Source organism: Ostrea edulis, chromosome 1, assembly GCF_947568905.1.
Source record: "Ostrea edulis chromosome 1, xbOstEdul1.1, whole genome shotgun sequence".
Lineage (NCBI taxonomy): Eukaryota > Metazoa > Mollusca > Bivalvia > Ostreida > Ostreidae > Ostrea > Ostrea edulis.
Window position 1 is genome coordinate 83,476,472 of NC_079164.1, and position 14,172 is coordinate 83,490,643.

The 14,172-nt window shown below is 36.0% G+C and overlaps 1 protein-coding gene across 1 annotated transcript; it reads left to right on the plus strand.

The window, feature by feature from the left end:
* Window positions 1-11,603: 11,603 nt before the first annotated feature.
* On the plus strand, window positions 11,604-13,895 carry LOC125664830 (cytidine deaminase-like). The gene is made up of 5 exons (XM_048897633.2): window positions 11,604-11,719; window positions 11,913-12,032; window positions 12,322-12,433; window positions 12,720-12,777; window positions 13,654-13,895. The coding sequence occupies exons 1-5, from the start codon at window positions 11,701-11,703 to the stop codon at window positions 13,771-13,773; spliced, it is 429 nt and encodes a 142-aa protein (XP_048753590.1). The 5' UTR covers window positions 11,604-11,700; the 3' UTR covers window positions 13,774-13,895.
* Window positions 13,896-14,172: the final 277 nt, after the last annotated feature.

The window sequence follows — 14,172 nt, forward strand, 5'->3', positions numbered from 1 at the left end:
ATGGAACGAAATTTTGCCGCCCTTCACCGGCAGTGGTTGACTGACTGATTGTTGTTTTCCGCCACACTCGACGATTTTTCAGTTATCTGTGGTGCCCAGTTTTTAACTAACCTGAGTCAAAGGCTGAAGTGAGCTTTTCTGATCAAAATTTGTCCGTTGTCTGTCGGCGTCGTTGTAAACTTTTCACATTTTCATCTTCTCCAAAACCACTGGGTCAATTTCAACCTTAATTGGCCAAGAGCATTTAGGGAGAAGGGTTTTCAAGTTTGTTCAAATGAAGGGCCATACTCCCTTCAAAGGGGAGATAATCACAAAAATGTAAAATTACGGTAGGGTCATTTAAATATCTTTTTAAGAACCACTGGGCTAGAGGAGCTGAGATTTACATAACAGCTGCCTGACATAAAGCAGATTCAAGTTTGTTCAAATAATGGTCCATGGGGATAGGATGGGGCCACAATAGGGGATCAAAGTTTTACATAGAAGTATATAGGAAAAATCTTCTTCTCAAGAACCAATGAGCCAGAAGAGCTGCGATTTACATGAAAGCTTCCTGACATGGTGCAGATTCAAGTTTGTAAAATCATGGCCTCCAGGGGTAGGTTGGGGCCACAATAAGGACTAAGGTTTCACATGCAAATATATATGGAAAGTCTTCAGATATGGGTCAAGGCGATTCAGGTGAGCGATGTGGCCCATGGGCCTCTTGTTAGCTAGTGGAAGAGAGAACCAGATACAATGTATCTGGGAAGAGACCGCCCACCTTCCACAAGTAAACTGGCGCGAGCGGGATTCGAACCCGCGCCAACCAAAGGTTGTGTGCGCGATGCTCTAACCACTCGGTCACTGAGTCCGGCAGTGATGACGTCTCCATATGACTAAAATATTCTCGAAAGGAACGTTAAACAATATTCAATCAATGGATTGATAGAGACATGGGATCCTCGAAAAGGATGAGAGGATGTTGGGACCTGCAAACTATGATCAAGGTCAAGTGACACCACTTTTACTGAAGGAAAAAAGGGATTTTTTTACTTAAATTTTAAAATCAGTCTTCGTGATCTAGATTTTTTGAATGAAATTAAAATTGGCATGGATTTTGTCAAGGGAGGAAAATAGTAGTACTCTGTGAAATCCACTTTTATTCAGCCAGTACTTCTTTCTTTGTTCCGAGACTTTATAATCAGTCGACTAAAAATCATATCTTGTTGACAATGATTTTGTTGGAACCCTGTTAAGCACGGTAAAGGATTTAAGCTTCGTCTCGTGAAATTCGGTTAGGCCCACCCGTATTCATAAACGTAAAATGATTTACTTATCAGTATTGCCAACATTATAACAATAATCCATTTATAGAACATATGAATTTCCATCGCACAAAACAAATTATTCATGAAACAGTCCAGGATGTGAAAATATACAGCACGTGCAAAACGCAAAGTATGCACTGAGTTTAGATAAAACTTGTATCATGACAGCTTCTATAGATGGCGGGAATTTCAATTTTTAACGTTTTCAAGTTAGTACTGAAGCTGATCTAGGCCGTATATCAACAGAATAGTATGACTAGATTTATCATATAATTTATCATGGATTTTTTGGGGGGTTGTCCTCCCCTTTAAAGCTGTATGGTCCTATGTTCATGTATTATTTTTGTACTTAATTACTTTAAAGCAGATTAATTACTTTATAAAGTTATTAACTTTCCCTTAATCACATGCTTGAAAACATCTGAATGTAAAAGAAAGCAGTGCGAATATCATTTAGAAAGTAAATACAGTGGCTACATATATAAATCATCCCATAATAGACGTCTATAAATAGACCCACGCGCGTCAGGGGAATCCCAACATGATGTATCAACTGTCTAGTTTTAAGGCTGAAAGAGCGTAAAACAACGAATTACTAAGAGGTATTTGATATTTTTCTTTCTATTAAACTTATGGTACGGCACTGTTATAACAAAATACAGCTTTACACAGATAAGACCACCGATCATCTGAAAGTTTGAACTGGTCATGTGACTGTCACTTGAAATGGCAGAGTGACGCAGTTATTTGTAAACATCGATTTAAAATCAAATTACTTGGGTTAAAACAGGTGAAATAATTTATATGTCATACAGTCTCATAACTACATACGTGCGATGATTTAATAGCGTTTTTACGAGATGGAAAAAATATTGTAATTCGGACCATACAGCTTTAAGGCGTACGAAGTCGAGGAAATGGATATTCCAAGAGTATTTAGACGCATGTGGATGGTCAAAATTGTGAACCTACAAATGCCAAGCACGAAAGAAAAATGTCTGGGGGATTTTTGTGGTGAAAAATCGGGAGTAGGGCCAGGGCCAAACGTTTAAGGTTTGAAAACATTAATGACACTCCCCGAAATACTAAATTAGTACTGAAACTTATCTATGCCCTACATGAATATCAGCAGAATAGTATGACAAATTTTTAATCATATAATTAAACATATGCTTTATCCTGTAAATGTTTTTGGGTTTAATGTATTTAAAAGATTTCACATAAAAATTAAATCAAGGTTATACATCATCACAGAAGCTCATTTTAGAGAGTCTATTATTTGTTTTGTAAACAAAGATTGCAGTATGTTATTATTTACGAAATTGTCAAAAGATATGGATATCAATTTAAGTTTATTATATCTATCACATTTCAAGCATTTTTCGGGTAAAATGTGTCATCTAAAAGTTAAAATTTGTAACTTTGCAAAATTAGGATGCTTTATATTACAAAATTTACATTTCACATGAAAAGACTCCAGTCTTTGTTTACATAACACAGATTTAAAGGCCGGGAGTAACCTAGAAAATGTTACACCCCTACAGCAATTAAGCATATATGGCAAGAGGGCAGGGCTTAGCAGTGTTATCAGAATAAGCAGCAATCTGATGCTTGACTCTACACGTGCTCTGTAGCAGAAGATATTTTGAACAGGGGGACTGGCATGATTTATCAAAATAAACTAAAGTTTTCCCGCATTTTTCTACCACTCTGCTCGATCTGTGAGGCACTGAAAGGCTATGTTTTTACTTTAACAAAACTTCACCCTAGGAACTACAAAATGAATTCATCATTGTTTTATCCATGTCTTTTAAAACATGTAGTTTTTTTTATAATAATCACAAATATTGGTATATATGATATACTAATACTTATGATTTTCCTCTTGGTACCTTTCAATTATGAGAAGAATTTGGGGGGAAATTGTAGCTGTGCAATGGAGGACATGTGCATTGAAGGGTTATTAAGAAACATTTTGTCCATTATGATATTTGGAGACCTACTATCTGTGATTGTCTCTTTTGACATTGTAATGTTCACATATAAGAGTCCAGATTGAGAGTAATTTTAGAGTGATGGTTGATCAATTGGACATTTGTCATCATTGGTGAGAGACAATTAATGGGAGTTACACAACTGGCCTAGGAGATTATTGCTTAATCAGACAAACATCATGATTGACATTATTCGAGAAAAGGTACCAGCAATCCTGCAAAACTCTGAAACAGTGATCAGACTGAACAGTCCTAATGAGTTATTTTCATAAAATTAACCAATTTTTTTTAATGGAATGTGATTATATATAATTGAAAAATAAAATTTGGATTTACCAATGATATATGAGTAAGTACTTTTTTTCCACGTTATACAGTGATTTGATTACATGTTGCCTTTGGTGCAATCCCTCTTATCTAGAACTAGACAAGCATGCTCCTGCAATATGTAAGTCAACATCCGGTGTAAACAATAACAAAAGATAACCACACCCACTAACTGCTAATCTCTAGTTTGAAATACAAATTTAGCCCTGCTTCAGATTTTTGAGGCCAAAATTAAAACTTCATGAGAATTTATATCTAAAATAGATATGGCCAATATATGCACAGTTATGAGGGGAACAAGCATACCTATTTTAAAATTTCAGTACAACAGCTTAATCTTTCTTTTTGCAAAATAAGTGCTGCAATCTGATTGTGACCAGAAAATTCATATATTCCACCATTTTCACCGATTGGCTGCTTTTATACCCAATTGCCGGCCTTTAAAGCTAAAATATTGCTTTTATTCTTGCGTTCAGAAGTTCAAAATTTTGGCTGTCATCATTTAATCAGTTATATTTTTATTGTTTGACATCATATATGAAATTCTTTCTTCTTCAAAAATCGTGAACCAGTCCCTTTACTATTTCAGACTACGTAAATAAATGTCACATAACACAATATGAAGTATTACACTATCACAAAGGCATACCTGTACATAAATTCAATTTAGAGTAAGTACGCTAAATATAGCAAATATTGACTCGTGGTAAACGACCTACATGTAACCATTTATAACTCATTTCAAAATAATGTAAAGTCTGTTGTACCAAATATATCAATACCTTACCCATTGGCAAGCTTTTGATCTATTAAATTAATTGGTATCGATTGTTTGATTAATGTATTATTTATCTATTGATATCGCTGAAAAAGGAATGCCGAGCACCACTTTTGTTTACGGAATATATAGACTGCAGTTCTATATACATGTAACCATAAATCTATAATTGATAACCAAGTGGGATCATATTGAATGTAGTTTTCCCGCGTGCGGCGTTTCGAAGACTAGCAGGAAAACGTTGTATGATAGGAACGTGTTCGAATGCCTGTGCGTAGTAATACAAGGCGGGGCCATAGGAAGGCCTATATAAAGTGTAGATATCATGAGTAAGGTCATTCTAAGCCAATCTCACGAAGTTCATAATATTGTTTAACGTCCCTCACGAGAATATTTCACTCATATGTAGACGTCATCATTACCGGTGTAGGGCTGCAAAATTTAGGCCTATGCTCGGCGTTTATGGCCATTGAGCAGGGAGGGGTCTTTATCGTGCCACACCTGCTGTGACACGGGACCTCGGTTTTAAAGGTCTCATTCGACGGACCGCCCCATTTAGTCTCCTCTTACGACAAACAAGGGGTACTTAGGACCTATTCTAACCCGGATCTACAGGGGATTGTGAACGTATCACAATTTATTATTATATTTAATTATGAATAAGGTCCGATATGAAATCACCCTTGGACGTTACTTAACACTTGCTTTCGGACACAGGTTTTCAAAGTTTTTTCAAATATTTTATCTATGGTTTTTTTTCTTGGACAGTTTTTAATATCAATGATGGGGGTTTTCTTGACATTTTGTTATCTAATTCAGAACTTGCATGAAACTTGTTCAAGTCAGATACCATGTAGTATATTTGTTGTTAATGTTATTAAACGCCGGTGCTACAAACGAATCGAACTTCTCCGATTTCGATTATTCCTCCTAGGCATCTGATCCCACCTTTGGTGTGTCCAGGGGTCCGTGTTTGCCCAACTATTTATTGTGTATTGCTTATTGGAGTTATGAAATTGATCACTGTTAGTTATCTTCACCTTTCTATACAAAATATTAATGCATATATGTAAATCATGTAAAAATAGCAACATCACAAACTAAACTAAGTCAAATTGATCAAATTATTAGTGTTTATTAGGTATTTATTTTCAGAGCTTTCCCGTATTAGACGCTCCACAGATTGGTTTAAAAACTTGCTCTAGGTGCAGTAACAGTAATAGAAATAGAGCTAGGAAACGTTTTTCTCATGCAGTTAGACATTTTCATAGAATTCAGGGGCCTCCGTGGCCGAGTGGTTAGAGCATCGCGCTCAAAATTACACGACCTCTCACCTCTGTCGGTGCGGGTTCGAATCCCGCTCGCGCTAGTAAGTGAGAAAGTTTCCCAGTTTACTTTCGGAAGGTCGGTGGTTTCTTCCAAGGTACATTGTATATGAGTTCTCTCTTCCACCAATAAAAACTGGGCGTCACCCTATAACTGAAAAATTGTTGAGTGTGGCGGAAAACATCAATCAATCATAGAATTCGATAGTAGTCATTGTTATTCACCATGATCGTCAGCTACAGCTAGCATATCTACATAAGAATGATCACATTCAGAGCATGAAACAAAATTGTCACTAAAATCACTATCACCTCTTAAGTCTTTCATTCCTTCCTCTGCTTCTTCTACTGCTCCCCTGCGCTCCATCTCTGGTGTCCGCATGATGTCTGGGCAGTTTGGTACTGTGTCTGAATGGACTTCTTTTAGTCTGTCAATGAGCCGACATATTTTAAAAATAGGTTTTCTCCTTTTGTCTGTTTGTACAAAAAAGTCATGTTAAAATACTTTTCATTTTTGTATGAAAAGCGAAGATAACGAACAGTGATTAATCTCACAACTCCTATAAGCAATACAAAATAGATAGTTGGGCAAACACGGACCCCTGGACACACCAGAGATGGGATCAGGTGTCTAGGAGGAGTAAGCATCCCCTGCCGACCGATCTTATCCGCCGTGAGCCCTTTATCCTGATCAGGTAAATGGGGTTATCCGTAGTCAAAATCAGTGTGCCAAGAACGGCCTAACAATCGATATGAAACACATCAGACAGCATTTGACCCGATGATAGGTTCTATTGACGAACTAGATCGTTATAAATCTATAGAATGCTATTAAACAACAAAAATAACAAGAACTGCAACACAAAACTGTCAAAACACAAACAATACAAATAATAATATTCAAACCAAACAAAATGGGTGAAAATAATTTGATTAGGTTAACGTGGAGAATATGACTGTAAATGGCAAAAAGGCATTAACTTAGAACACCTTCTAACAGTAAAATGGCCAACCCTCATTCTGCTCTACATCGCTGGTATTAAACTGATGATAGTAACGATCGTTACTATCATCCCAAGATGGCGGAAGGAAATTCGGGTAAAACAATTTTTACTTATTATATATATTTGTATTGTTTATTTGCGAATGATATGTAGGTAAGAAATATCATACACTAGCAACAATTACGATCAGGCGTTATCTTTTATACGGCTCATATGAACAGAAAGTTCGTCGTTGAAAAAACAGCGAGGATGATAGTAACGAAAGTTAAAGTTTAAAAGATCAGTTTAATACCAGTGGTACATGCCAAGATGACAGGTCAACAATTTTTGTACTGAACATTAAACCATCAGCTAAATCCCCATATCCGACTTCCAAACATCTCTGCAGGTTCTTAACTATGTCTGATGGGTATGCAAAACATCTCTGCAGGTTCTTAACTATGTCTGATGGGTTTGCAAAATGACCTACTAACCCCCCCCCCCCCCCTCTAATGTATCTCCCGGATTTTCACTTGATAATTCTTGTAGCATCTTACTTGTTCTACACAGGCAGTTTTTAAAGTAATGTACGTAAAGGTTAATTCATCAATAAAAACAATATTCAGAAATTAGATTTTTCAATTACCTTTATTGCAGCTTTCTTAAAGATTACATGGTTGATTGTACATGTATATATTCATGGCAGAGGTTAATAGAGGAGTCCTCTTTCTGTAGCTTCAAGGAAAGTCTTGACAAGACATTTAGGATATAAAAAATGAGCAAAATGGATGACAGACTGAGTGCATCAATTTCAAAAGGGCTTCTATCAAACAAACCTAAATATAATCATTTGTAAATATTATTCTATTGTGCTTTTCATACATTCAGAATGTTGTACAACAAGTATTTGGCTTTTGGGTTGTTTCTCGAATCCATCAAACAAACCTAAATATAATCATTTGTAAATATTATTCTATTGTGCTTTTCATACATTCAGAATGTTGTCCAACAAGTATATTTCCTGATTTTTCATGAGCAATCAAAGTCGAGTGTTTATAATTTTCACATCCGACCACGAACGGCCCTTTGGGATAATTTTTTAAACCACCCTTGTCTGCGAGACGTTTAACAGCTAACTGACCATACGATGATCGACACATTTTACAGGACATCTTTATTTTTTACTATCATAGAGAAGCCAATCCTTAAATTCTTGCTGATATTTGACTTGAAAAGATCTTGGCTTTCTTTTCTTTTCATATTCTTTCTGTTTTAATTGTTTTTCCCCCGAAGTTTGGCTGACGGTGTAACAGTACTAGCATTCAGAAAACGTCACATTGTTTTCCTTACCAGATTGGGTAAATAAGTTAATAATTTCACGAAGGGTGTCTGTCACAACTCGCAAGCATTTTAAGTCCTTAAATCTTTCAGTTTATGATACAAGCATCAAACTTCGGACATGAGAACCTAGTCATATATACTTTGAAAAAAGCACATTAACCACTCAAAAAAAAAATCATTAGCGGCCATTTTGAAACAAAATGGCGGATAATAGCATTCTAATGCTTAAGAGTCAAAGAAAAAGTATTTACAAGTCCATTATTTACATTGACCTAAATTAAATCAAACAAACCAAAACAATTCATTGGCGGCCATTTTGAAAACAAAAGAGCGGATAATAGCATTTTAATGCAATTATAATGCTTAAGGTATATGTAGCTATTGATAGCTAGCTCCTTAAAAAACCGCTTGTTGAATTTTTCTCAATTTTATATATTATAATGTTTGGACTTTATCCTAAAACATATCAAAAAATCAAAATAAGTAATCAAATTAATTTTGGAGGAACTATAGATTGCAATCCCCTCTATGGCAGCTCCAAAAGGCATAAAATGTTTAAATTGAGCAAAATAACACAAAGGGCAATAACTTTTTTATTGATGCTAGAAATATTTGTCATATATAGTTGTATTACATAAACTCACACAGTTCAAAAATAAACATCAATTAGAAATTCAAAATGCATCTTAAGAGAACACAAAGATGACTTGACCCTGAAATAGGCTAATTTTATCCCAAATGTGGCTTTTATTAGACACCATCGGACATAAATTTTCTGACCAAGAAAAAAACTGCTCATAAAATTTCTAATTTTGTTTCATTTTTTACAATTAGTCAAGTGATAGCTAAATATTGAACAAACAATATATCAAATGAGGTTAAATCTGAAACTAGGTCGATTTGTTTTTACCTCTACCCCTTCCATCTTCAAAACCATTTTAAGAGGTTCACCAATAAATAAACTACTTATTATACAATAGATTAAATAACTATATACATTGTATATGTTAGCAGTATTTCTCTTTCTGAACATTCAAAATGACAATAGTAGAATGTTTTCATGATCAAATAAAAAAAAATCTTTACATGTGTCCTCACAATTGACCTTTTTGCACTGGGAGCAAAAACGTTAATATATAACATTCTTTCTTAATCAAAAGGCAATATTTGTGTAATAACACTTCCTGAAGTAGGAGAAACATGATCAACATCATGCATGATTATACACTTTTTAAGCACAAAATAGTTCACCATGCAAACATGATAACGAATAAAATTCCAAATATGCAACTTATTCCACCACGATTTCTCTTGATCACCATTTTGTTATTGATCAACTATATGGTTGGGTTTTTGTTTTTGTAAGGAAAGGGTTACATGTACAAATAAGCTACAGGAAGGATCCAAAAATTGGAATGGAACCCAATTTGTAGCACCCCCTCCCCAGAAAATGGGGGATGACAACCACTATAGGGCCCCACGCGATTTTTGTCTTTTCATGCACCCAAGGATAAGTTGTGCCAATTTTAATTGGAAAATGACCCAGTGGATCTGCAGAAGTAAATGAAAATGTGAAAAATTTAGAAAATGACTGACAGACAGATGGATGACAGATAAATAGTGATCAGAAAAGCTTACTTGAGCTCAGGTGAGCTAAAGCTAAAACGTGATTGTATTACCACTTTCTAAATATCATTCCTCCGAATTTTCGAGGGTCTGAATTTTCCTTTAAAACATTAACTTGACACCAATATTCTTTCTCTGTTGAATGCAAGCTGTTTGTGATGAAGTCCCAGTCCTGTTGAAGCAAGACTTAGACAGCAGTCTTAGACAAAGATATATTTTTGTACGTATTTTCTAATTTTGTTAAATGAAAAGGAAATACATCCGAAATACTGCAGCTACTCTGAAGCTTCCGCTCATAAAGACGATATAAAGTGCGAACATCTTCCTCTGCATTATGTGCTTCATATTCAATATCAAGAATTAACTAAAGTGGTTTGTTTGGAATTTCATCTTTTCGAAAAACTTCCTTTGACAATTTTAAAGTATTAATGCGAACAAATATGCTGTTTAGAAATCTGGTAAGAAGCCAAAACTCTTCCAAAAGCCTCATCAAGATTGAGGTATCATATGATGAAATATTGTGTCCTAATAGCATGGGATGATTTTTCGAAGTGAGGAAGTCTCTGAAATTTAATAATTTTGTGTGAATGTTCACACTTTGAACATCTTTTCTGCTGTGGTACATTTGATTGTTATTGAAGCAATACGAAAGTCCCATGATGCAACTCGTTTTTGGCTGATGGGCTGACGGGGGTCAATGTATACATTCAACAGGTCTTTCCCATCAAACGCTGACAGCTGTGTAATGTCTGAAGAACGGGATAACACTGTCGCTTTTGTATCAAAGACAACAAAATCTTCTCTTCCAGACATATTAAGGGCTGATGGTATGGTCTCTATATCTGAAAGTGATGTAGTAGAAGATATGTTGCTTTGATATGTTTGACCCTCTTTCATTGAATCTTGCTGTAAAGTTTTACTATAATTTTAGCAATAAAAGATTGTTTTACTATAATTTTCGCATCTAATTTATATTATGCATTTTGTCCAATTTTTCGTTCATTAAATAAATGATTCATACGAACAGAGCATCATGATCGTATTTTAGAAACAAATTTTCCTTTGATACGGGCTTGAGAGATGTTCGTTTCCTTATCAGCCATTTTGTATCCAGAAACAAAATCCCTGCATATTTGTCTAGTCCAATGGCATCCTTAATGTCATGAATAAGAATTAATCTCGTGTTCTTGCCCTGTCCGAACTCAATCCATAATTTGCTTACAGCTGCATCACCAAACCGCTCTGTTATATGGAATACTAAGGCTATGGCCATGAAGCATTTCGATAAGCTAGGGATTTTTTTTTCTTGTTTTCGAATAGACATTCCATGAAATACTGGAAATGGTGTCTCGCGAACTTTAGAATGTCGGTTAATTTTTGGTACCTCCTTTTCTTTGGCATAACAGTTATACTGCAGCAGCTGTGAGTCTGTGATATGGATAAATCAGTTTTGGAGGCACCGATTGAAGTTATGGAATAGAATTTTCAACACATTTATCATTGACAGTTTCATCAACAATTGATTTGTGTTCTATCATGTGCCTAAGTAAGATTTTTGCTGCTTTTGAACAGTGCCCATGTTAATATTTGATTTCTATGATTTACTATCTTAAAGCCGTACCCATAATGTCGCCATTTTAAAAAAAATTCTCTGGTGTACCATTTGCTTTGTTAAACTTCAATGAAAGAAACATTACAAGGATACTGGTACAGAGATTTTTAGAAGTGTTTCAATTGCTTTGTTTTACTACAGAGGACTCAACAATAGTGGTTTTCTGTTTCTCTATATATGTGCAGATTTCCTACACTGGATAATTTGTCTATATGACTATTGTATGGGTCGTGCTCAGTAGTGTTATATGAGTTTATATCTGTAACTTCCACGTGCCCGCAAATAAGTACCGTGAATATTAGTGATCGAAACGGCGTCTCATACATTGAGACAGGCGCTTCTTTTAATTTGCTGGGTTAGGAGGTCAGTCAGTTTTCGCAGTTTCCAGTTGCATTGTCATCATCATGAATACATCAAACCTAGGTAAATACTCTTTATACCACTAAGCATGACCATTATGCAATTAACCTTTTCAATTTCTGTCATTTAATTCGTTTTTCTTGTGAAGAAATTCTTTAGTGAATCGCGGTTTAAATTATGATTTAATCGCTATGGGAAGACGTTGTTGTTATGATGTTATACGGACAACGTTACTGTAACATGATTTTGTTTGAAGAGTCTCCATTCAAAGAACTGGTTCAAGCCGCAGTCCAAGCAAAGAACCGAGCTTACTGTCCGTACAGCAATTTCCACGTGGGAGCGGCTGTGTTAACTGCTAATGACCAAGTCGTCGCTGGTAATTATACTGATCGTTCAACCAATAACACGTACTAATGTACGCTTTGTGTAAGTCTACTCTGCTGTTTGTACCATGTATTTCATTTTGAATTTTCAAGGACTGCAGGTTGGGTGGGTTTTTTTTATGTTGCCATCAAATGCAACTTCGTTGATATATAAAGTCGAGAACATATTTTCCTCTCTGATAAATATTGCATTTCGTTGATGTAGCAATTATTTGGCCTTGCTAATTCGACAAAGAACTGTTTTTTCTAAGCGTTCATTGTATTGGCGTCTCTTTTGAACAGGAGTCAATGTAGAGAACGTTTCTTACGGTCTCTCTGTTTGTGCGGAGCGTGTGGCCATCATGAATGCTGTAACACAAGGGCACAAAGAATTCCAAGCTATAGCCGTGTGTTGGTAGGAATATATAGACTATTTTTAAGGCTGTGTGTTGTGTGGTATTATTGAAAAAATACATTTGTCCAGCTTTGAACTACTGTACATGTATGTGTGAAGAATGGTTTGGTGCTAATGTACCCGGGAGTAGATCTGGTACATGTGTTATTCTCATTCCGGTCTAATGTCTGCGATTGAAAATTCAATTTATATGGAATGAGGAATGTTGTACATCTTTTATTCTACATATTGCCGGAAATGTCTTGTATCGAAGCTAATATTTTAACATTGGAGTTCTATTTTACAGCGATAACAAAGATTCATTTGAATGCCCATGTGGAGCTTGTCGACAGATATTTGCAGAGGTAAGCTGACTGAACAGGAATACATTACATTTGGGTTGGGTTTTTTTTTTATATCTCAATCTCAGTATTTCCAATTTTTCATACATGAACAGTCTCGTGAGAATCCGGGTTAGAATAGGCCCTCCGTACCCCTTACTTGTCGTAAGAGGCGACTAAATGAGACGGTCATTCAGATGAGCGCACAAAAACCGAGGCCGCGAGTCACAGCAGGTGTGGCACGATAAAGATTCCTCCTTGCTCAATGGTCATAAGCGCCGAGCATAGGCCTAAATTTGCAGCTCCTTACCGGCAATTGTGACGTTTCCATCTGAGTGAAAGGTTATCTAGAGGGGCGTTAAACAATAGTTAATCAATCATCATATATAGGCATGATTGATCAATAGAAATTATGTGCTTTTCATATAATTTACACATCTTTATCTTTCAAATTGTGTCAATTTACACATCTTTCAAATTGATGGGACTTCGTGCCCGAGTGGTTAGAGCATCGCGCTCAAAATCACACGGCCTCTCACATCTGTCGGCGCGAGTTCGAATCCCGCTCGCGCTGGTAACTGAGAAAGTTTCCCAGTTTACTTTCGGAAGGTCGGTGGTCTCTTCCCAGGTACTTGTATCTGGGTTCTCTCTTCCACCAATAAAAACTAGGCGCCATCAGATAACTGAAAAATTGTTAAGTGTGGCGGAAAACATCAATCAATCTTTCAAATTGTAATTTGGTCTTTTCAGCATTAAAACAATACGTAACTCCATTACAGCTGTCCTTATACCTAGTTAATTGGTATATACATATGAACTCAATATCTTTTTTTATATTCAGCATACTCTGGATTGCCTTTACGTGTATTTACTTTAAAAGATGTTTGATTATTTTCACAGTTTGGTCTGGAAATGGATTTATACTTGGTAAAACCAGATTGCACTTACAAGAAGATACAAGTGGCGGACCTCTGTCCAATGGCTTTTACTCCGGCCTCACTGAAAAAGGACAGAGTCTAAGGCTACTCGGAGATGTTGATATTAGACGAGTTTCTTTGAATATGTTTTGAACTCTCAATATGTTATGTATGGAAGTAAAGTTCCGTACTTGTATGCATTATGCAATATACAGTCAAATATTACACTGAATTTTATTCATCTTCATGACCCCCATGAAGACCCGGGTGTGAAAAGAATAGGTCCTCGGCACCCCCTTTTGCCTGTCGTAAGAGGCGACAAAATAGGGGCAACCAGTTTGCCGTGGGTTGCAACCCGAAGGGCCGGAGAAAAGACACTGGAGTTTATAGTGTCTGTTGACCAACACTCCACTTTGGCCCTGACTTCTGCTAGACGGGAGGTCAAGTTTGACCTGACTTGATCAATCGGCTGGTCATGCCGAACTGATAATATCTCCATGAC